At 56.6% G+C, this 24,410-nt stretch overlaps 1 protein-coding gene across 4 annotated transcripts in view; it reads left to right on the top strand.

Annotated features, from left to right (window-relative positions):
- Positions 1-12,164, top strand: part of SMOC2 (SPARC related modular calcium binding 2) — a 65,952-nt gene extending 53,788 nt beyond the window's left edge. For all 4 annotated transcript variants that reach the window (XM_070417322.1, XM_070417321.1, XM_070417320.1 and 1 more), the window contains 4 exons: positions 2,594-2,693; positions 4,348-4,622; positions 7,796-7,833; positions 10,775-12,164. In XM_070417322.1, the coding sequence (XP_070273423.1) occupies positions 2,594-2,693; positions 4,348-4,622; positions 7,796-7,833; positions 10,775-10,792 (431 nt within the window). In that variant the 3' untranslated portion in view covers positions 10,793-12,164. The remainder of the gene's footprint in view (positions 1-2,593; positions 2,694-4,347; positions 4,623-7,795; positions 7,834-10,774) is intronic.
- Positions 12,165-24,410: the final 12,246 nt, after the last annotated feature.

The raw sequence follows: 24,410 nt of genomic DNA, 5'->3' as shown, positions 1-24,410 counted from the left end.
CAGGTGTGCAGGTGAGGCCAGGTGTGCAGGTGAGGTGTGCAGGTGAGGGCAGGTGTGCAGGTGAGGACAGGTGTGCAGGTGAGGTGTGCAGGTGAGGGCAGGTGTGCAGGTGAGGACAGATGTGCAGGTGAGGGCAGGTGTGCAGGTGAGGACAGGTGTGCAGGTGAGGACAGGTGTGCAGGTCAGGACAGGTGCGCCGTGTGTGAGACGGATGTGAAATGCGTGTTTGCTGTTGCTTGTGTCAAAGTCTGCGCCGGGCCCTGGGGGAGGGGCCGATTCTCGAGAGCAAAGCTTGGAGAGAAAGAGCGACATTGTTCACGTCTTACGCCTGCGTGGACGATTAAATATGCAATTAAGTTTGTAGAGTGACTAGTCCTTCAGAAGAAAATTGCGTTTTATGGGAAAAGTGGCGAATAAATAGACCATTCCATCCAGTGTTACCGAGGAAAGGGTGCTGAGGATGAAACGCAAAACCACACAGACACTCTGGCTGAAGACCTCGTGACGGAACCGGGGCACCTGGGGGGTGGTCCCAGATCGAGGGTGTGGCACCAGGGCACCTGGGGGGTCCCAGCTGGGGGGTGTGGAACCGGGGCACCTGGGGGGGGTCCCAGCTGGCGGGTGTGGAACCGGAGCACCCTGGGGGGGGGGTCCCAGCTCGCGGGTGTGGAACCGGGGCACCCTTGGGGGGGGGGGGTCCCAGCTCGAGGGTGTGGAACCGGGGCACCCTGGGGGCGGTCCCAGCTGGCAGGTGTGGAACCGGGGCACCTGGGGGGTGGTCCCAGATCGAGTGTGTGGAACCGGGGCACCTGGGGGGCGGTCCCAGCTCGAGGATGTGCGGCGGGGGCTCCTCTCGGGCGGGAAAAGCCCTGTCGCCCCAAGGAGCCCGCGTAAGACAAATCCTTCCTGTAGGACATCCTGCTTCTTAAAAGCAAAGTCGATGGGAGGCTGAGCGGGTGCAGGAGGCACAGAAAAGGCAGGAACTGAACTCAGTAACTGCCCTGCACCTGGCAGAGGGCTTAGTGAGGTTTTTATTAGAATATTTAGTTCAGTTAATTATTTCCTGATTTTTAAGAAAATGAGGAGAAGTTGGAGAAAGCTTGGGGGAAATGGTGGAAATTGCTCATTCACAATAAAATAAGAACAAATGACAAGTTACAGAGGCAGGAAAGGCAACAGGTGCCGATTGAAAACGTCGTTACAGAGGCGCCGGCTCTGTCCCGCTTACTGCACGGACCCGCGGGACAGCACGCGTGTCAGCCGCTGCTGGCTGGGGCGCCGAAGGCACAGGGGCCTCCTCAGATGCCAGGGCTGCCCTGGACGGGCGGCGAGTCCCATTCACGCCGAGCTCCGTCCTTGGTGAAGGTGGATTACGAGCGGCAGGAGCGGGAGGGCCACCGCGTCCTTCCCAATGAACGGCCTGACGCTCCTCCGTGAGCAGCACTTCCCGGTGCACACGGGCTCTCGGTGACCCTCCCGGCTCCCGCTGCGCTGCTCCCCTCCCGAGGCCGAGGCGGGTCGGTCTCGCTGTGTCTGTCCGCAGTGTTGGCACTAGCCTGTGCGCGGAAATCGGTGAAACCGGGGCTTGTTCCTAACCCCAGCCGCCCTGGTGGATCGCCAGGGGGCGTCCGCTCTGCTGATGGGCTGAGCCAATGGTCTCGGGCAGGTCCCAGCACAGCGGCCCAGCCCCTCGAGAGGGTGGTCACCCCTACCTCTCATCCCTGTCATCAGACGGCACTGTTCTCCGTGGGTGCCTGGTGGGTCCCCGGAAACTTGAGGGGGGCCCTAAGCTCAGGAGATCAATTTTTTTAAATTTTATTTTTGTTAATCCTCACCTGAGGATATTTTCCCATTGATTTTTAGAGAGAGAGGGAGAGAGAAGCATCGAGTGAGAGAAACATCGATTGGCTGCCTTCTGCACGCATCCCACCCGGGGCCCAGAGACACACCAGCCCTCGGCCTGGAGACGTTATCCTGGGGTCAGCCGGCCACTTGGTGCTTCCTGCCCACAGGGACTGGACTTGGAGCGTGGCCTGTCCTGTCCCCCCGGGGTCAGGGTGCTGCTCAGGAGAGGAACTGTCCTGACAACGGCCCGTCCTCGCTGAGAGCGGAGCTGGGCGGCCGCAGGAGGTCCCCAAGGCCCTGATCATGGAAGATACACCTCCGCCTCCCGGCTCCTACTCCCGCCAGGGGAGAGTTAACGAGAACTGTTTTCCTGCAAAAGTCACACTGTCCGGGCTGTGGGCTCTCCCAGACGATGACCTCTGTCCTTCTCCGGGCACCGGAGCTGCTCTCTCCTCGGCCTCCCCCCGCCCCCCCCCCCCCCCACCCCGTGCCCGTCTGTTTCCCGAGGGGCATTTAGTGACGTGGAAGCCGGTGGGACTGGTCCCGCATCCGCAGCCCCGGGTGCTCGAGTGATGACAACAGGAAACCCAGTGCCCGAGGGTGCCTGGGCGTCAGTGTGGGCCTCTCGTGAGTGATCCCAGGAGCCCAGCTCGCCCTCCGCCGATTAAAGCGACGCCTCTCTCCTTACAGGAAAGGCCCGGTGCTCTGAGTTCTGTGAATGGAAACACGTGCATCTTCCTTGTTTCAGGTTGTCCTGGTGCCAAAAAGAATGAGTTTCTAACGAGCGTTCTGGACGCACTGTCCACCGACATGGTCCACGCCGTCTCTGACCCGTCCTCCCCCGGCAGGTATGTCGCCCGTGACGCAGAGCCGGGTGCTGGGAGGGAGCCCGTAACCGGAGGAAACGGACCCGCTAGCCAAGTCCAGCCCGGGCTGTGAGAGCCGGCCGCTCACCTGGGAGCCGCAGGGCAGGCACGAGAGGGGGCCTCCTGCCCCCCGAACGGGAAGGGGCTTCGAGGGGTTGGAGGTGACTCCTTTAGTGTCTTTGTCATGTGATTAAGCCACTGAGGAGGTTGTCCTGTTGGGGAGCGGCCAGACCCGTGGGATTTTCCGTGATCCCCTCGGGCGGTGGGAGGGAGAGGGGAGGAGGGAGAGGGAGGGCAGGTCTAGTTTAGCCGCCTTATGCTTTGGAGTTGCATCTCACAGCAGTGGACTGGATGTTAAAAACTGTGTGTGAAAACGTGCACTTTAAAGTTCTCAAACTATTATGGATTTATTGTGGGAACCACATACATCACGTGCAATGTGCCGTCTGAGCTGTTTTCAAGCGCACGATTCCGTGGTTCGCTCCCTGACACAGTGCGAGCCCTGACTGTGGAACTGGATGCATCCTCTCCGTGCCCGGGAAGCACCCCGGCTTCTCGAGTCCTGAAGGTCCTGCCTCCCCCCCCCCCTTCTCATCCTCCTCCTCTTCCTCCTCCTCTGGCCCCAACAGCCAGTATGAGGGTGGCTCCCAGTGTGGCCTTTCAAGCCTCAGACCCCCCTGGGAATCTGCAGTAACCTCTTCATTTTAAGGGACATTCTTTTTAAATATATTTTTATTTTTATTGATTTCAGAGAGGAAGGGAGAGGGAGAGGGAGAGAGAGAAACATCAATGAGCAGAGAGAATGAAACCAGGACCCTTCAGTCCAACGCTCTATCCACTGGGCCGCACCGGGCAGGGCCGCAAGGCATCTTTAACATCTGGGCCTGTGTCCAGCCCTGACTCAAGTCCAGCCTCCCAGAGGAGCTGCGTGTAGTCACATCTCCAAATACAGAATCTTTAATTCAAGGGAGAGCGTCCAGTTACCTCTTTACGTTACGTCTTGGTTTGCACCTTTCATTGTCCCTGTGACGTAACTGATATGACAATGAGCCACGTCGAGCGGAGGAGGGAACCTCCGGTCCCAGGGTTTGCAGCAGGTCCTTCACGTGTGGCCTGACCTGCCACGTCCACGGAGCACAGAACCGGGGGCAGGGCGCTCTGTCCTCCAGGACTTGGCCAACGCCGGGGGCATAGTTGGCACACACACGTTCAGTGTCATTTGCAATTTTGAAACCAACTTGAAAAATTTTTGCTAAATCCCTTTCTCTAAATTATTATTATTATTTTTTAGAGAGAGAGGAAGGGAGAGAGAGAGAGAGAGAGAGAGAGAGAGAGAAACATAGATCAGAGAGAAACATCAATGGGCTGCCTCCTGCACGCCTCCTACTCGTGACTGAGCCTGCAACCTGGACATGTGCTGTGACCGGGAAGTGGACTGGTGACCTTTTGGTGCACGGGATGATGCCCAACTACCTGAGCCACACGGTCCAGGGCTCCCTAAATTATTTTTAAATCCAGGTCCCACCGAGTGGCACTTCCAGGCGGGTTCGGCATCAGGGCCTGGATGGCACAGGGAGGGGGGCGAGGGCGGAGGGAGGCGCGGCCACCCCCACCTCCTTCCCGTGTGCTCCTCCAGGCTCTCCGAGCCCGACCCCAGCCACACGCTGGAGGAGCGAGTGGTCCGCTGGTACTTCAAGCTGCTGGACAAGAACTCCAGCGGGGACGTCGGCAAGAAGGAGCTGAAGCCCTTCAAGAGGTTCCTTCGGAAGAAGTCCAAGCCCAAGAAGTGCGTGAAGAAGTTCGTGGAGTACTGCGACGGGAACAACGACAAGGCCCTCTCCCTGCTCGAGCTGATGGGCTGCCTGGGCGTGACCAAGGAGGAGCGCAAGGCCGGCAGCAGGAAGCGGCACAGTAAGCCCGCCCGTCCCTCCCGCCGGCCAGGCGCCCCTGGTTGTCCTGCGGGGGGCCGGGCAGAGCAGGGACACACCCTCGGGAACAGCAGGGCCCAGGGGAGGAGGGGGTCCGAGGGCAAGTTCTTCATCGTCCCTCTGTGGCGGCCGACGTCCCGAGGTGCGGGCCGCGATGTGTGGGGTCAGATCTCAGAACCATTCGCCAGAACGGGGGAGCCCTGCAGGGGTGCAGGCCTGTCCTCTCGCTTCAGGGGTGCATCCGGACACCCCGAGGGGCCGGCAGGGTGGGAGTGCCAACCCTGATTGGGAAGAGGGGTGCAAGCGGAGGACAGCAGGGTCCCTCACGAGAAAGTCAGTCCCTGCGGGGGTCCCCACGGCCCGGGGCTGAGCTGCTGCGTCCGCGTTTGACTCTCTTGTTGGGAACGGAGAGGACCCGCTGGGACCCTCTGCGCCCAAACAAGCTGAAGTGGTATTTTGTCAACAAGGAGCATCGGGCCCTGGGCTGCATCGTTTGTTGTTTCTGGAACCCGTGTATGCTCCCTGCAGAATTTTTCTGTCTTTTTCCTACTTTATTTTTTTTCCAGTTTGATGACCAGGTATTTTTCCCACCCTGTGCAACTTGAATCTGAGAAAAGTCAGAAAAACCTAAATGTTCAGGGGAGGACTACTTGGGATTTTCTAAATATCCAAACTGTTACCGATTTCTTTCGTTCCCGTTACTACGTAAGAATGCAGTTTTTTATTCTAAAAATATGAGGCATCAAATGAAGAACATCAACAGCATGTGAACTGTTTCTTCTCAGACATCATCCACCCTAGAGCCACACTCATCCCCAAACCCTTCTGTGCTGACTCGTCGCTGCAAAAGGGCTCCACACACACACTTTCTAATCACATGTATCTTTTGTTCGTTTATTTAATTCTCACCCAAGGATGTATTTTCCCCAGTGATTTTCAGATAGAGAGGAAAGAAGGAAGGAGGTGGGGGGGGGGGGGAGAGAGAGAGAAACATTGATGTGAGAGAGACACATTGATTGGTTGCCTCCCGCACGATGGGATCAAACCTACAACCCAGGTCCGGGCCTTGACTGGGAATCGAACCTGGACTCTTCAGTGTGTGGGCAGACGCTCCAACCCCTGAACCAGGCCGGCGAGGGCTCTCTAATCAGAGCCCTCTAATCACACGCATTTTAAGCAACGACACAAGGTTTTGCATTTCAATTATTGCCACAGAGATAAATTATTGGGAAGTTTGATTTAATCTTTCACTATGACAAAAAATGCAAAAGTGAAAAAAATTACCAAACTATTAGGAAATGAGACGGCCAAAAAAGAACATATTTCTGAGGAATTCAGGGGAAAAGTCACAAAAGATTGCATCATGCCCTTGTGATTCCCCAAAGTGACCATTACGGAGAAACGCAGCACTTAGGAATTATCCAGTTTAGACTAAATTGCCATGCTCGCTGCATCGCTTCCAGGCAAGCTGCCTCGCGGGGTGTCGCCGCCAGGTCACCTGGAAGCAATCAGGGTCATTCGATCCCGATGACATCAGCTCTCCCGACTGGGCTGTTCTGGGCTGGGGGGCGGGGGGCTGGAGGGCGGGGGGGCAGGGGGGCAGGGGGGCGGGGGGTTGGGGGGCAGGGGCTGAGGGGCGGGGGACCTGGGGGCTGGGAACAGCCTTCTCTCTCAGGGGAAGTGCCTTGCTTCAGGCCGACTGTGATCATGTACATTCTGTTTCATTGAAAGACCTCACGGACAACTTTATTTCCCTGCTCTTTGTACATTTTATTTTATTTTAATTTTTTTAAAAAATAATATTTTTATTGATTTCGGAGAGAGGGAGATGAGAGAGAATTATTGATTGCCTACCTCCTGCACGCCCCTGACCGGAATAGAATCTAGGAACCTTTCGTCCGCAAGCTGACGCTCTATCCACTGAGCCAAACCGGCTAGGGCTGTACATTTTAAATGGTGATTTTCACTGCTCTGCCTTGAATGAGATATTGCACCAGGTGTTTTTTTTTTTTTTTTTAAATCATGACCCATTAAACTTTACCTAAGACTCTTTTTAAATATATTGTTATTTATTTCAGAGAGGAAGGGAGAGGAAGAGAGGGGTAGAAACACCAACGATGAGAGGCAATCATTGATCAGCTGCCTCCTGCACACCCCACACTGGGGAGCCAGCCTGCAACCCGGGCCTGTGCCCCGACCAGGAATCAAACTGTGACCCAACCCCTGAGCCACACCGGCCTGGCCGCACCAGGTGTCTCGAATGAAATTTACCTTTTTCATCTACACGGCAAGGTGTTCTTTTTCTTCTCAACACTTAAGAAGATTAACTTTGACTCTTGTTACTGACCTTTAACCTAGAGCTACCTCAGTTACCAGGGACACTGATACTTGTCGTAGAAGAAACCAAGAAAAAGGCGGCAATTGTTGAACAGCCAAACTGGCTCAGACCGGATCCCAAGGATCACTAACGTTCTTTAAATTGGAACCAGTGGCCCCACGTTTCTTAGTGAAGCAGTCATCCCAGAGGAAGCCAAGTGGTTACAATTACCCTCGTACTTGAATCGTTCAAACCTACAATTGAAAAAAATAGTCCATTTACCGACTGTGTGTGTATTCAATATTTTTGCAATTTACTCAGTACCTTTGTGCTTCGACTTTGCACGTGACGGTGCTTCTTAGAGTCAGCAGGAGGAGCAGGGGTCTGGAAATGGAACGACTTTGCTCCTTCCTCGATGCTTTTTTTATCTCGCAGCCAGAAGGCAACAATCAATCAAGGCCTTTGGGGGGGAAACGCTGCCCTCTGTCTACTGAGTGGCTGAGTGCTCCCTGCTCTAAAAATTGGCAAAACGACAGAAAATAGGCAAAACCCACGCAGGGGAGGGAAGGCCTGGCCTTCTCGGACGGGCGTGGGGAAGGTTCGGCGAAATGAACGGCCCCGAGGTTGGGGAGGGCTCGCGTCCTGTGAGGAGACGTTCACAGCAGGGTCCTGGGACCCACACGCCTCGCTGTGGGCTCAGCGTTGCCATGGAAACACGTTCGCTGTTGCTGGCGTCATCCTAACGTGACACGGCCCCTCCCTGAAGCGGGCCTTGAACCGTTCAGCGAAGGGAGCGTGTGCAGTAGTTAATATCGACTTTGTGTTTTCTCCCCCAACAGCCCCCAAAGGTACTGCGGAGAGCACTTCCCATAGACAGGTGAGTGTGTCTCGACTTTCACCTTCATAACCTGCTGGTTCTCTTATAGGCAATAAACATTGAGGGTTCTGCAGACTTGGGAAGTAAAGCACCTTCCAAGAAAAAATCCCCAAAGCACACAATCCAGACGAGGCGCATGCCTGTCCGCCCTGATCAGATTCTGTCAGAAATCGGCAAGCTAGCCCTCGCTGGCGTGGCTCAGTGGACAGAGCGTCAGCCTGCGGACTGTAGGGTCCCGAGTTCGATTCTGGTCAAGGGCACATGCCCGGGTTGCGGGCTCGATCCCCAGTGTGGGATGTGCAGGAGGCAGTTGATCCATGATTCTCTCTCATCATTGATGTTTCTCTCTTTCTCTCCCTCTTCCTTCCTCTGAAATCAATAAAAATATTTTAAAACAGAACAACAACAAAAAGAAATCAGCAGGTTAAGTCAATGGGAAGATTTTGCCTTAATTTTCCTTTTTACTATTTGAAATTTCAATTACTTTATTGTTGTTATTTGTAAGTCGAGTCCTCTTGTTTTGTGGACATAAATGCTTGCGTTGGAACAATTCTCCGAGGTTCGGTCTGTATTTCTGACGTGTTAGGAAGGAGATGAGGGACAGGGCACGCCCTGGGGGACCAGGGGCACCTCCCTTTCCGTCGAGGGGCCCTGAGGGGTGTCGGCTCCCTGCTGCGTGCCGTGAACACTCTGTGTCTGTGAGTCGTCTCCGAGCTCAGTTGGAGGCCATCGCGGTGTCCCTGCCACAACCACCCCGGGCCCAGGACACCGTCCAGACAAACAGGCGCGGCCCTCTGCCCCCGAAGCCGGGCCGAGCCTCCATTCCCAGGACCAGGCGTCGGAGCGTCCTGTCTCCCCCGTTTGGTGCGGCCGCATCCCCTCGGGGAGCCCCGCATCGGTTGTGGGTTCTGAGCGGAGGCCTCCAGCACACACCTTGGGTGTAACTTGAAACCGGTTCATCAGACAGATGTGTGATACGGTTTTCGTTGTTTAGCAAATGTTTACGGCTTTAACTTTTAAAAATCCCACCGCAAATCACTTGCAGGTGGGAGCAGGGCCGGCTGAAAGCCATTACGCTGGCGCACGCCCAGCTGTGCGGGGGGTTATGTCGTCAGAGAGGGCGGGGCGGGCCCATGCAAGCCCCCCTCTGCCTGAGGGGCCCCATTTGGGACAGGAGCTCGCCCCCAGGCTTTTCCCGGAGAAAGAAACTGGGGCAGGTGACTCTCCAGCTTGCGTGCGGCCCAAGAGGCTGCAGGCCTTCATGCCACAGCCCAGGGCTGTTCGCCTGAAAGTGCCAGGCGGCTTGGCTGGCATCGACCCAGTGATCCAAGCCCATCGATATTTCCCCAAAGGACAGACACAGTAGCTCCAAGCGCCTCCGTCCTTCCTCCTCTGAATAGCGGAGACGAGAGGATTGCACGGGGAGAGGGGAGGACGAGCGAGCTAGCGCTCAATCAGAAAGTGAGCGGCCTCCACCTTCCATGGGGGTTCAGAGGTAGGCGGCACCCTCAGGCGGTGGGTGGGTGATGCTGGAGCCACTGCCTGCAGCGCCTGGGCCCAGCCCAGGGACTGGGAAGCTCCTGGAGAAAGGGCTCCTCCTCTCGCGGCGGGACATCCCTTCCCCATCCCACTCGCATCTCCATCCTGAGCGTCGCCCACCGGAAACCTCCTCAGTGTCCAAGACCGTTCTGAACGATGAGGCAGAGGCATGGAGCGCCTATGTGGTAGGAGTTGGTCCACATGAAAAAAATGGCCAGGAACACTGTTCCCAGCTCTTCCTTTCTTTCTGGATTGCTTTCAGTTGGCAGTCAGAATGCAGAGCTTGAGTAGCTTAAACTTTTAACATATATTTTTATTGATTTTTAGAGAGAGAGGAAGGGAAAGAGAGAGAGAGAAACATCAATGATGAGAGAGAATCTTGGATCGGCTGCCTCCTGCACGCCCCACACTGGGGATGGAGCCACAACCCGGGCATGTGCCCTGACGGGTAATCGAACCCTGACCTCCTGGTTCACAGGTCGATGCTCAACCACTGAGCCACGCTGGCCGGGCAGAACTTGAGTAATTTAAACAAACTTTGCTCAATGTATTTCTTCTGAGAGGTAGTGACTAAAACGAATGAAAAGAAAAGTTAAGAAACCAAGGATGCCTTTATCGAATTGGAAGCACAATTAGATTATTGAAATGATTTGTATATTGATCCAAGGGAACTTCTGCAGGGTGTTTGATATGTGGAGCCCACTTACAACATTAGGAGCAAAGGCTCATGTTCTCACCCAGCATGTTCCCCCAACATTTCTGATCCTTGAGGGGAGGACAGTGGTAGAAGGTAAGTGTCCAGAAGGTCCTCGTTGTCTTTTATGTGTTAACTAGAGGCCCAGTGCGTGAAATTCGTGCACCAGAGGGCGGGCGGGGGGGTCCCTTAGCCTGGCTGGCACCCTCTCACAGTCCGAGCTTCCTCGGGGGATGTCTGCCTGCCAGCTTAGGCCCCATCCCTGAGGCTTAAGCCGACAGTCAGACATCCCTCTTGTAGTCCGGGACCCCTCGCTCCTTACCACCCGCCTGCTCGCTGCTCCTTAGCACTTCCATGGAGGCGGGAGAGGCTCCCACCACCGCTGCTGCGCTTGCCAGCTGTGAGCCCGGCTTCTGGCTGAGCGGCGCTCCCCTGTGGGAGCATACTGCCACCAGGGGACAGCTCCTGTGTTGAGCATCTGCCCCCTGGTGGTCAGTGCACATCATAGCGACCGGTCATTCTGCTGTTTGGTCAATTTGCATATTAGGGTTGTATTATATAGGGTCATCGCAGCCAAAATCACACTGTTTAAAAGATCGCTGTCCCCTGGTTGTCAGCAGACAGGATTATTCCCTTCCCGGAAGGCAGGCCTTCGTCACAGACGAGGGAGGAGAAGGTCTCACACTATCTTTCTCATCTCCTTTCCAGCCCAGGAACCGAGGATAAGAGACAGCGGCCGAGGCGCCTGAGACGTGTGGGAGGCTCCCTCACCAAATGCAATTAAAAAACAGAAACAAAACCCATAGTATTTGCACTTTGTACTTTAAATGTAAATCCACTTTGTAGAAAGGAGATATTTAAACGGACTGCTTTAATCTGTGAAAAGGGAGGGGCTGGCTTCGGCAGGTTAATCGCATACAATGTATGTGTCCCTGTGACCGTGGACATCCCCGCTGTTCGGGGTGGGCTTCCACTTGCTCTCTGGGTCCCCTGGGTGTCCACGTGGAGGACGGCGGCTCAGGCACAGCGGCTGCAGCCGTGGCTCCTCCCTGGCACAGGATGGGCCCCACAGGCACTCAGCTTCCTCCGGCCGCTGCTCTGAGACCCACCGTGCTGGCAGCCTCGGGTGGCTGTGGGAGCTCACACTTTGGTCTGTAAGGGTTGCCGTCAGCTGCCGGCCTGGCGTGCAGGTGGCGCGTGCCGGGCTGCGTGTCTCTGGGACCTGGTCCCTTTGTTCTGCTTTCTCGAAGTCTCACTCCCGTCACGTTGGCACCCACAACCGCGGCGATGATGGGCTCTGGGGACAGTCCCCGACACCTTCGTGGGCCTGCTCTGCCACCTCAAGGTTGGCCGCAGGCAGTGAAATCCACGCTGGGGACTCCCTCCCCACTGCACTGGCTCCAGGCAGCGGGCAGGGTTCAAGGTCAGAGAGGAGTTGGCATCAGGCCACAACTGCCATCTGCCCACCTCTTCCCTTCCACCTGGCCTTGCCCTCCCGGGGCCCCTGGAAGGTGGACTGTGCCCTGAGCAGCTCCCGACAGTCTCCTTAAAGGAGGCGCTGGGACAGCTGGGCGCTGGGTGGCGCGCCCTTGGCAGGCAGGGCCTGGGCCCAGGTTCTTCTCCTCCTCATTCTTTCCTGAAGGCCCCGAGGGCACAAGAACTTGTCACTGGGCCAGTCCTCTGGGGGGCACTGGGGAGGGACCGGTCAGGACCGGATGCTCACACCGAAAGCCACAGAACCGGCCCCTGTACAGTCAGGGGCCACTGTCCGGCCGGACCCCGCACTGAGCGGCCACGGCTCTGCGGTCCCTGGGAGGCCGGCGGGGGCCGCGTGTGACCAGCCGGGAGGCTGGCTCGGCTCCGACGTGTGGCCTCGCTCCCCAGCACGTGGCGGACACCGACCCCTGCGAATAGGCATGAAGACGGCGGCTTCTCCCTGTTTAATGTGCAGAGTGAAAGCTGAACCTGGAGCCGCTAAACCCTCACCGTTGCTAAGGACACAATTACGCTCCTAAACTTATTGGATAATCTTTTCTATTTCTGAACTTTGGACTTAATCGTTTTTCTTAGATTGAAATAAAAGATGCTATCAAGACCGTCCCTCTTCTCTTCCTTCCAGCTGAGTGCACAGGCTGCACTTGCTTGACGTTGGGGTGCCCCCTGAGGGGAGGCACGGAGGAGGCTCCGCCCCACGGGGCTGTGACGAAGGGCGGTGGCTGAACCTTTTCCCGCCTCGGTTCCCTGTGGACGGTGGACGCACCTGGGGAAGGCTCTCTGGGTCCGTGTGCGACGCGCCCTGACTGTGTGAAGCAGCCCTGAGCTTGCTCAGTGAGTCCCAGCCCCGCCCTGACTCTCCCCTGCTGCCCGCTGCCGCGGGGACCACAGGGGAAGCAGAAGAGGCTCTGATTTTGACGGAAGCGGGTGCTGTTCCCTGCGTCACACGCTCCAGGCCTAGGCCTGCCCCTCTCTTCTCCGGCCCGGGCCCTGTCCTGGCCAGGCCCCCTCATGTTCCCCTTGGGCCGTGGCTGTGGCTCTTGCCTTCTTCCTGCCCCAGTGGTGCTGCGACGTGGCTGACACCCTGCACGGTCTGAGTGCACAGTGCACAGCGCAGCGCCCGCCTCCCGTTGTGAAACGACTCCCATGAGTTTAGGGCCGTCCGTCCTCACAGGGACAGACAGCAGTTGCTTCCTGGTGCAGAGAACGTTCGGGTTTCCTTTCTGTGGTGCCACGTGCAGTGGCAGCGTCGGCCGCCACGCTGTGCCTCATGCTGATGCTCCTGGTGCCAGGCTCTGCAGGCCCTCACCCCGTGCTGCTCCCAGAAGAGGGGTCCCCGTGAAACCATCTCAGCGCGTCATGTGCAGTAAGGATGATCCCTGAAGCGGGTTAGGAGGAAGGCAGCTGTCAGGACACCTCGGGGAGGTGGGGCTGGGACTGGTCGGAGCGGGTGGGAGGGGATAGATAACGTGGCCGTGTCCAGGAGGCTGTGAGCCTGCGGGAGGGGCGGGCGGGGAGCCAGTGCGCCAGGCTGCACAGATGGTTCTCATTGCCCAGCATTAAGATTCAAATCTAAAGCAGAATGCTGGTTCCCCCAGGTACCGGCACAGCTGGCTTCAGTGACAGAGGCCTCCCTCCCGGGTCCTCCTTCGCCCTCCTCCTCCTGCTTAAAAGGCAGCCTGCATCCTTGTCAGAAATCCCCACGTCAGACATTATTTACACGTGCCCGACCAGCTCATAAATCATGCCAGGATCCCACCACCGGCCTTTGTGAAGTCGTCCAGGTGACAGGAGTCAGCATGTTTGTAATCATGTGTAGGAAAGGCTGACACAGTCATAGACTGCCAAGTGGGCACGCGGATTGTGCAGCACAAAGCTGCTCCAGAGAGGAAGTAAGGATGTGTACAGCGCTATACGCGGCTGAGATGGCAGTGGCGGTGGTGACGGAAATGGTGATGATGATGATAAAGGGGATGGTGATGGTGACGGGGATGGTGATGATCATAGTGATGATGATGTGATGGTGGTGATGGTGGTGATGGTGATGGTGGTGATGATGGTGATGGTGGTGATGATGGTGGTGATGATGGTGATGGTGATGATGGTGGTGATGGTGATGGTGATGGTGGTGATGGTGATGATGGTGGTGATGATGGTGATGGTGATGATGGTGGTGATGGTGATGATGGTGATGGTGGTGGTGGTGGTGATGGTGGTGATGGTGATGATGGTGGTGATGGTGATGGTGATGATGGTGATGATGGTGGTGATAGTGATGATGGTGATGGTGGTGGTGATGATGGTGATGATGGTGGTGATAGTGATGATGGTGATGGTGGTGGTGATGATGGTGATGGTGGTGATGGTGGTGATGGTGGTGATGGTGATGATGGTGATGGTGGTGATGATGGTGATGGTGGTGATGATGGTGGTGATGGTGATGATGGTGGTGATGATGGTGATGGTGATGATGGTGGTGATGGTGATGGTGGTGGTGATGATGGTGATGATGGTGATGGTGGTGATGATGGTGATGGTGGTGATGATGGTGGTGATGGTGATGATGGTGGTGATGATGGTGATGGTGATGATGGTGGTGATGGTGATGGTGATGGTGGTGATGGTGATGATGGTGGTGATGATGGTGATGGTGATGATGGTGGTGATGGTGATGGTGGTGATGGTGATGATGGTGGTGATGGTGATGATGGTGATGATGGTGGTGATGGTGATGATGGTGATGGTGGTGGTGATGATGGTGATGGTGGTGATGGTGATGATGGTGGTGATGGTGGTGATGGTGGTGATGGTAGTGATGGTGATGATGGTGATGATGTGATGATGTGATGGTGATGGTGATGGTGATGGTGATGGTGATGATGATGATGGGGACAATAATGATGGTGATGGTGACGGGGACAGTGATGATCATGGTGATGTGATGATGGTGATGATGGTGGTGATGGTGATGGTGAGGATAAATAATGATGGTGGTGATGGTGATGATGGTGATAACTATATTTTTTCCCTAACAACACACTCTACATAGATCAAAATTTGTAAAACATTTTGATCGATTAGATATTTAGCTGTTTTTTGGTATTTCTTCATTCTAAAAAGTGGGATTAGCCATCTTTTACTATAGTGCTATGAATAAGCCTCCCCAAACTCCATGGCTTAAAACCACTCTTGCTTATTCCGGTCCATGCCTGTGTGCTGATGTGGTTGGTCGGTCTGGCCTGGGCTTGGCTGGGCACAGATCTGCTTCTGTCCCCGTCCTCTGAGGTGAATGGGCCGTCTGGGCATGGTCTCTGCACTGGCTGTGCCTGAAGCACGGGTGACACGCCCACAGCACAGGCATATCTCAAGCCTCAGCGTGTGACCTGTGTGGTCAGAGCTCGCCACCTGGTTCAGAGCCAGCCGTGGGCAGGAAGTGCGTGCCCACCAGGAGGCCCCGGCGGCTGTGGGTGAAGAGTGCTGCTCACTGACTCCTCACTCAGATGCAGCTCAGCACATGCATGTGTCCCGAGTGTCTTGGTCACAGAGCCATGTGCAGAGTGTGGCTGAAGGCAGGAAAGGGGATGCGTGTGTGGGAGCCGTCTCAGATATAGAGAAAGCAGGGCATGCTTCCTGCATATGCACATATATTCCATCAGGTGCCTGGAGCAGCACCTGTGGCTTAAACACATCTCTTACCCAAAGTCCATGATAAAGCCTGGGCGAGGCATGGACACCGTGTTTGGTGGTGGATGGAGATCCCGTGACTCGAGGAGCAGCGAAGTGATAATGGGGTTCAGCGTAAGAGCATGTCCTCCACGTCCTCGCTTCCTCTCTAGGCTGAGTGGTAAATATTTTTGACTCTTCCAAATATTTCGGCCTGAATAATATGTCTGCTATGTGAAATATTGAAAAATAAATCATATCTTGTCGTTGATGACCATGATCAGGAGGCTCCAGAGAAAGGACACTAATGAAAACGGAGATGCTGGGGACGCCGGGAGGAGGCCTTGCAGAGGGCAGCGGGCGTGCATGCTGGTTCGTGCTCCGAGGCCCAGCTCCGACCCCAGGCCATTCTCGGGGGTCACAGAGCCAACGGGTGGCAGCTGGATTCTGACCCCAGGGATGGTCCACATTTGTCAGTCCTGTTGATGATTCTTTCAGGCAAATTTTGAGCAATTCCCCCTCTTTGTGCGCCTGAACCACCACTGCTAGAAGGTGCTGCCCCTGCTTGTGTTTGTCTCCATTGCTTCTGTGCTGTGGGGGGGGGGGGGGGGGGGGGGGGCGGCGTTTGTACTCATGACAGACCATAGGGCTGCGAGAACCCCTGCTTGTGACTTTGACATGAGTGCATCCTTTCCTCTTTTAGGTCTGAGGCCCATGTGCCAAGTATCTACTTCTAGACAACATACATAGATCATATTATATACACGGTATATGTAGGTATACACACACACACTCACATATATATATACATACATATATGTGTTTGATTGATTTCAGAGAGGAAGGGAGAAGGAGAGAGAGATAGAAACATCAATGATGAGAGAGAATCATGGATTGGCTGCCTCCTGCACGCCCCACGCTGGGGATCGAGCCCACAACCCGGGCATGTGCCCTGACTGGGAATTGAACCATGACCTCCTGGTTCATAGATTGACGCTCAACCAACCATGTAGCCCCGCCGGCCGGGCTAGATTATATTTTTAATAAACATCAGTTATGTCATTAAGTTAAGTCACGTTGGCTACCGTTTCCAACAGCTCAGATCCCCAGAGAATGGTCTGTAGTTCACAGCTCCCGTCAAGTTAAGACCTCTCTGTGGTTAAATTTACGTATTTTCCTCTCACAGGGTTTCCCCTTTAGTTGTGTCTGAGTTAACGGACGTCCTTTCCTTTTGGCTTTTCCATTTTCCGTGCTCTCACTGTGACACGGATACGCCGCCTCATGCATTTGAAGCGGACACGCTCTGTTTCGTGTCCTTTGGTCTTTCATGCCCGAACGAGACAGGAGAATGTGTCTCCGCTCAGCGCCGAGCACACGTGTTTTGCAGAGCCGCGTTTGTGGAGCGTGGGGTGTGGCGGCCGCGCCCCGTCTTGTGATGAAACGCACGTTGACGATGAAAGGGAAGTTCATGTAAATAGACTTGGAAGGGAAGACGCTTGAACAAACCCAGCTGGTTGCCCCGAGGGCGCTGGCAGTCCCCGTGCACTCACAAGCCCTGGCCCAGGGCCACAGGGCTCTGACTCCATTCGAACGGCGTGTTCGGTCGGGGGTGGTCTCCCCCGAGGCAGGCTCAGCTGCCGAGAGCAGTCGAGTTGCTCCCGGGGCCACGCGTGGACTCCGTGGTCGGACACGGGAGGCCCCAGGCCGCTGTGTTTGTACATCGGTTTCAGGGCCGACCGCACGCGTCCTTGGCGCTGCACCCGCGGGTGGGAGCCTCAGAAAGCGAGAGCTCCGCTCCGACCCCGGCCCTGCAGACGCTGACTCGGTGTATCTGAGAGGCCCTCTCAAAGCCCCATTGATGCCGGGGCCCTGGGGAGCTGAAATAGAGCCGTGTAAGTGCTTTGTAAACACGGCCGCTTGCCAGCTGCGCGGTCTCCTGTTTCACCGGGACAGCCCCGGGCTGCTCCGGGACCGGGCCTCGCCTGCCAGGTGTGCCCGGCCCCTGCCGCTCGTTCCTGCAGAACTTCAATTGTCACTTGGAAATGAAGCCGTATCTGCAACGTCAAACGTCAGTACTGCACTGAAGTCGACTACATCTCCGAGAAGGCGGCCGGGCTGTGAGACTGTCTTGATGGAAACTTCTGGTCGACCTCGCGATGCACCGTCTCCTGCGAGCTCCTCCCGTCCCACGGCCGCTGTCGGAAAGGACCGGCAGGCATGTCCCGCGTGGCGTTGCCTGGTGACTCCGCTGGGGAGGGGCACCCAGGTGTCTCCGGGAGGTACTGGCTGTGTGACCGGGAACGCTAATTTCCTGCTCCAAAGCCCAGGTACCCCTGAGAAGTCTAGTTTAAGGGCAACTGCAGAGGAAGGCTTTCACGTGGCTCCTGCTCCCGAGCTGGCTTCTCGTCCTTGCATTTGGGCGGAGAACACGCCCTGGTCGGCATTTCAGCGCCTTTGTCCAGCCCAAGCTCCCACTTCCAGGAAAACAGCGTTTCTGCTTCAAACACAGTGCGAAGAGCATCTGACACAGCCCACCTCTGGGGCCGCGGCAGGGAGGGGCCGGAGCGCATCTGGCCTCGTTGCTGCTCATGCAAACTCTGTCCCAGGCTTTTTTTTTTTTTTTTTTTAAATGTTTTTATTGATTTTTAGAGAGAGAGAGAGAGGGAGGGAGGGAGGGGGATAGAAACATCAATGAGAGAGAAACATCATCTATCGGCTGCCTCCTGCACGCCCCCTACTGGGGATCGAGTCTGCAACCCAGGCATGTGCCCTGACCAGGAATGGAACCGTGACCTCCTGGTTCCTGGGTGCCATCCCAGTCTTAACACAAAAGTTGGGACACCTCCCCCTTCCTCCAGCCTCCTGCTTCTTCCCCCACCCCCCGCCCCCCGGGAAACACGAGCCCGAGGACTTAATCCCCAGCCATTTGCAGACAATAACATTTGGTCGTGTATAAAAGTCATTTCAAACCTCATGAGTTCAGACTTGAAATATGGAGGGTTTTGAGCTAATTGTTTTTCCAAACATAAGGTCCTGACTTTGAGAAAACAGTTAACAGTTCAAAAAACGTTTGGACATCAGATAAGAATTACAAAGCGACGCTCAGATACGTTTCAGTAAGAACAGAGGAATTAGAAACATATGAGCCACGGATTCCTTTAAAACCCGCTTGCACTTAAAGATTAAGGGGCCGAGAGATTCTGATTAACCAAATGTGTTCAAGGACTTACTAAATCCAAAACGTTTAAATCACAGTGAAGACATTTAGGGAGAAAAATGGCTGTGATGTGTAGTCAGTCCACCCGGCCGGGCGAGCAGCGGCGTGGGGAGCTCGAAGCGTGATTCACGGTCAGTGATTCTGAACTCGGGCCACGCGAGCCATGAGGGTTTCATCTGCGGACACACCTGCCACCTTCGCACTGCTTTCTGCGTCCCTGAGAGAAGCTTTACGGGGTCCGCAGCGGGAGCAGTGACGGGCGCTGGGAGGTGAAGAATGAGACGCGCCTGGCTGGCTCTCCATCATTTCCCGACACACGAGTCGGCGAGTTCAGATTTAATAAATATGTATGAGCTACGTTCCCTTCTGTCCAAGGCACAGTTTTTCCCCTCAGTCAATGGCAGCCCCGCATGCAACAGCTTCAGAGCTTACAAACCTGTCTCATACAGGAGGATAGTCAGTGAAGGAGACCATGCATCATAAAGAGATAAAATAAAAGCTAAGGTGACGTTGGTGACTAGAGCCCACGCAGGTGGGCCTGCGCCAGGGAGAATGGGGGATGAACACATGGGCTTCCCGGTGGCTGAGGCAAAGGGACAGACATGATGAAGTCGGGGGACAGACATGATGAAGTCGGGGGACAGACATGATGAAGTCGGGGTGCCTGGAGGGACCTGCCGGGAGCCGAGGCCCGGGGATCGCAGCGGCTCCGTGAGTGCGTCCCCAGCAGAGGGACGAGGTGACGTGCTCACCCCCTCCTGTCCTCTCGGGATGCCTGTGAGATGTCAACCAGTCCATCCACGGACGGGGTCTGTCCCCCTTAGTGAGACGGACACTCAGCTCCTTCGTGGCCCATCTCCCGAAGGCCACAGTGTCCTGGCCTCCCGCGCGTCTGGAGCCCGCCGGGACAATGTCTCGCTCTCTGCGTCATTTCTCCTTTCACCAACGATGAACTCGGAAGTGTGCCCGGTGTTCAGTGTCCGGACACTGGATGCTGTCGTGTAGCATCCGTTTCTGCAAACGCGTGCACAGCTGCGGGAGGCGGGGGGTGCTCCTCGCCCGCGGGACCCGCCTTTGTTGACAGAATGTAAAGTCACATTAACTGCCTTTGTCCCCTGGTTATAGAAACGGTCTTTTCTGACTTTTCCAGAAATCAAGGAAAACAGAGAGATGTCCACCATCTTCTCCAGGGGATGACAACCGTCGTATTACCTATCTTCACGGATTAAAGACACCGCCTGCTGCGGGGGCAGGGCAGGCAGGCTGTCCCCACGGAGGGCGAGGGAGCGTGCCCCTCACCGGCCACCATCGCGACGTGATGCTGCTCCTTGCTCATTGTTAAAAAGGTTACTGAAAAAGGCGTGATTCGATAGACGCCGTATTCACACTGGTTACGCCGTGCATTAGTCTTCAGCTTACGCGTCTCCCACGAGGTTTCTAGGCAGGCATTTTCTTCCTGACTTTGCTTTCCTTCATTTCTCAAGACCTCTGTGCTCTCGCAGATTTACAGAGCAGGCTTGTAAAACACGTCGAAAGTACCGGAAAATGGGAGCCGTTGATGGGTTGAGTGTTGACAGTATAGTGTTAGCTAAGCACCTGGCAGATTTCACAATGTTTGTCTTCAAGGCCGATGTCTGAATGTCAGAAAGAGACACAAATCCCCAAGCTCCCTCTCCCTGGGGGTGAGTCTGTGTCTGGGCGGCCGGTGTATGGAATGGGAATCGGGCGGCGTGTGCCCTCGGGTGACACTGCATCTGCACATCTTGTAGGAACTGACCCGTCCGTGACAGGACCTTTTCAATGGCCCCACTGTCCTGGACAGGCTGTGGCAGGTGTAACCGTGAGCCAGGGCTAACCGTGGCCACCTGGGCTGACAGGACTCTGCCTTCTCTCCAGATAGTGTTTCTCGGAGCCCTGGAATGTGCCCGCCTGGCTCGGGGGCCACAGGCAGCCAAGTTCTTATCTCAGAGCCGCTGGCTCCGCTCCGCATTCCACCCCTCCCTTAGCTTCATTCCCTCCCACGCCTCTCCTGCACCCCCCCCCCCCCATATATCCATGAAAAGGGTAAAGAAATAGGGTTTAACATAGAATTAAAATGAACTTCGTGACAGGGATTTCAAAAGCTACTGTAGGGACTCCATTGGTTAATATGACATTTCATAAATAACTACATACTTTTTGGTCAAATTCTTTATCATTCTCAAGATGTTTTCATTTCATGGGCCGGCAAAAAAAATTTCTTAAAATATGTTTCTTCTCTCCGTGTTTTAGTTTAAGCTCCGTAGTTACCCCCAGGCTGTACTCAGGGAGCAGTCTGCAGCGGCCGGGCCGTGAGGCTGCCTCGCGGGAGGCTCCGGGGGACAGCCCCCTGCGGTCAGGAGACATTCCCGTGCCCACCAGGGGCTGGACCCGCACTCCAGAATCACAGCCACATCCGCCCTCGGCCTTTTGATTGGGAGGAGCCGCCACACTCCTCAGTCTGTGAGGGATAAAGTGACCTCTGATGCCCACCAGGTGGCCCTTTTCTGCCCAGGGACGTGGGGTCAGACACAGGAGATGACGCCATGGGCTGGTGACCGGGGCTGTGGGGCTGGCAGGGAGGAGAGTTTAATCCTTGGCGCGTCCCCCACGCTCACCCACAGGTAACCAGGCAGATTCCCCTCCTCGTCTGAACCCCCCCTCCCCCCCGGGCCCACTGACATGAGGAACCAGAGGCGGTGAGTCCCGCTTACCCGGGCATCCCGACATCCACTGGGCAGACTAACTGATACTAAGAAACAGAAGCAAATCTCATAGACGTCTCTGTTTCTGTTCTATTCAGAGACAGGAGACTTGACTTTGGGCGGTGAACACCCCACACAATATGCAGATGATACATCATAGAACGGTGCACTTGAAACCTGTGTAATGTTACCAGCCAATGTCACCCCCAATAAATTCAGTTAAAAATCAGAACGATAGCAGAGTCTTCCCAAATGCCGTCATCTCAGAAAAATGGCAAAGGACAAAAAAGACTCAGTCGAGAGCCAGTGCAGGCTCAGTGTTGGTCACCTCCCCACTTTTTTTTTAAATTTTAAAAATATTTTTATTGAGTTTTAGAGCGAGAGGCATGGAGAGGGAGAGATCGAGAAATATCCATGTAAGTGGAACATGGATCGGCTGCCTTCTGCACACGCCCTGCTGGAGACCGAGCCTTTGGTGCCCAGAACAATGCCCGAGGTCAGGGCAACACCTCCCACTTGTCATGCCGGACAGTGGTTCCGGCGGCCTCCTGAGGTGCCATCCTCTGTGGCCATCGGTGTGGATGCACGGGGCAGGCGCAGGTTTAGGCAGCTATTGGGATACTTGGCTTTATTAACACGTCACGATTCCCCCAGAATTTGGATGCCCTGACCCGGGAGGCCCTGGTGCCCGAGTTTCCCCGGAGGCCCTGGTGCCCTGACCCGGGAGGCCCTGGTGCCCGAGTTTCCCGGAGGCCCTGGTGCCCTGACCCGGGAGGCCTCGTGGGACGGAGGTGGCGCGAGCGGTTCTGAGCGGAGCGGGGGCCGCGTCCGGCCAAGCTGTGCTGAATGAAAGCATCGTTTTGTTCGTGGGGAGCCCAGAGCTCCTGAGGACACGGCCTCGCACTGAGCCCCTTGGTTTCCAGGGCGGGGCCTCCCCGGGGGCCGCGGCGAGAACACTGTGGCCTCTCAGCCTCGGCAAATGAGAACCACATGCTGGACGGCCGGCCCTCACCTGGCTGCCCGCTCCGGCCGGGACGCAGCAGGCGCTGGGGGAGAGGCCGCCGGCCCACCCTGAGCAAGCAGGACACTGGGCTTGTTCTTCATGGCTATTTTGGAAATTTTCAGAAAGTATTTTTAAAATTCATATGAAGTATGAAATGAAAATTCCATCATTTCAGTTTTTCTCGGTAACCAGTTCTAACCTCCGATGAGGTAAAGCAAACAATTCATAAAACGGTGACTGGACGAGGGTGCCATCTAACTTGGTCCCTCGCTACTTGGTTCTGCGAGGACGGAGACCTGAGATGTCGGGGGCCCTGGGGGGACTGTCGTGTACGTGCTGCACTGAGGGCTGCTGTGGGCCGGGGTCATGGAGGGGACAGGAGACAGGAGGTCAGGGGGCAGGAGGTCAGGGGGCAGGAGACAGGAGGTCAGGGGGCAGGAGGTCAGGGGGCAGGAGGTCAGGGACAGGAATGGGCCAGGGGGCAGGAGGCCAGGGACAAGAGGTCAGGGGGCAGGAGGTCAGGGACAGGAGGTCAGGGACAGGAATGGGCCTGGGGACAGGAGGTCAGGGGCAGGAGGTCAGGGGGCAGGAGGTCAGGGGCAGGAGGTCAGGGACAGGAATGGGCCTGGGGACAGGAGGTCAGGGGACAGGAGGTCAGGGGCAGGAGGTCAGGGAGCAGGAGGTCAGGGACAGGAGGTCAGGGGGCAGGTCAGGGACAGGAGGTCAGGGACAGGAGGTCAGGGGGCAGGAGGTCAGGGACAGGAGGTCAGGGACAGGAGGTCAGGGGGCAGGTCAGGGACAGGAGGTCAGGGGCAGGAGGTCAGGGGGCAGGAGGTCAGGGACAGGAGGTCAGGGGGCAGGAGGTCAGGGACAGGAGGTCAGGGGACAGGAGGTCAGGGGACAGGAGGTCAGGAGACAGGTCAGGGGGCAGGAGGTCAGGGGCAGGAGGTCAGGGGACAGGAGGTCAGGAGACAGGTCAGGGGGCAGGAGGTCAGGGGCAGGAGGTCAGGGGCAGGAGGTCAGGGGGCAGGAGGTCAGGGGCAGGAGGTCAGGGGCAGGAGGTCAGGGGGCAGGAGGTCAGGGGCAGGAGGTCAGGGGGCAGGAGGTCAGGGGCAGGAGGTCAGGGGGCAGGAACGGGCCATCCTCCATGTGCAGAAATGCAACCGGAGGCCCAAGTGGCTGAGAGGGGGACGAGGGCAGGAAGGAAAGATGAACACATTTCCTTGTTGTTGTTTTTTTGTGGATTCTGGAGGCTAAAGTACAGCCGGTAATAATTCTTATTTTTATTTTTATTTTATTTTATTTATTTTTTTTAAATTCTTATTTTTAAAAAAATTTGTATTTTTATTTCGGAGAGGGAGCTAGGACGTCAACAACGAGAGAATTGACTGGCTGCCTCCTGCACGCCCTGAGCCGCAACCTCCGGGTTCACAGGTCGAAGGGCAACCACTGGGGCGTCCGCTTCGGTTTCCGATGATTCTGGGAAGGCGGGTCCCACGGACAGACCGGCACCGCTCGGCTGCTCCCGGCACGTGGTGCCTTCAAGGTCTCCCGGTGCCCAAGCTCTCGCGGGACCTCAAGCTCTCGCGGGACCTCAAGCTCTCACGGGACAACCGGGCGCGGAGTGAGTGGCGGAGGAATCCCGCAAACTCCTGACCCGCACGGCCCTCGGTCCTGAGCGCGCGGCGGGGTTGGAGGCCGCCTGGCGTGAGAGCGCCACCCGCGGTCCTGCGTGGGCGTGGGCGGTGCTGCGCCGCGGTTCCGAGTCCAGGCAGCGCCTGGAGCGACCGGCAGGACCAGGGCCTCGGGGCGCTCGTCCCCCGCCTGCCGCGTGGCCGGGTCCCCGCCGCCCTTCGCGGAGCTGCTGGGCCCTTCCTCCGGGAGCATCGTCTCCTGCAGCCGCGACGGAACCGGAAGTGGCCGCCGCCAGCCAAGGTGAGTCGCGGAGCGGTTTGTGGGCCTTTGGGGCGGCGGGGGGCGGGCAGCGCAGATGGGACCGGGCAGCGCTGTGAACCGGGTCGTGGTCGCAGCCGCTTCCCCGGCCGCCGGGTGACGAGCTGGGTCACGAAGGGCCTTTACTAGCGCCGGCGACCTGCTCGTTTGCTTCCGCTGCACGTGCGCCGGGGCTTCCGCCGCGATGGAGGGACCGTGTCTGTCAGTGAGGAAACCCGGCCGAGCCGACCGGCGCGGGTGGGAGTCCGGGCGCGGGCGCTGTCGGTGCCGCCGCCGGGGCTTACGTGTCCT

Source organism: Myotis yumanensis, unplaced genomic scaffold, assembly GCF_028538775.1.
Source record: "Myotis yumanensis isolate MYYU_CA2020_CCGP unplaced genomic scaffold, mMyoYum1.0.hap1 SCAF_6, whole genome shotgun sequence".
NCBI lineage: Eukaryota > Metazoa > Chordata > Mammalia > Chiroptera > Vespertilionidae > Myotis > Myotis yumanensis.
This window is presented reverse-complemented; position numbering and strand designations above follow the sequence as displayed.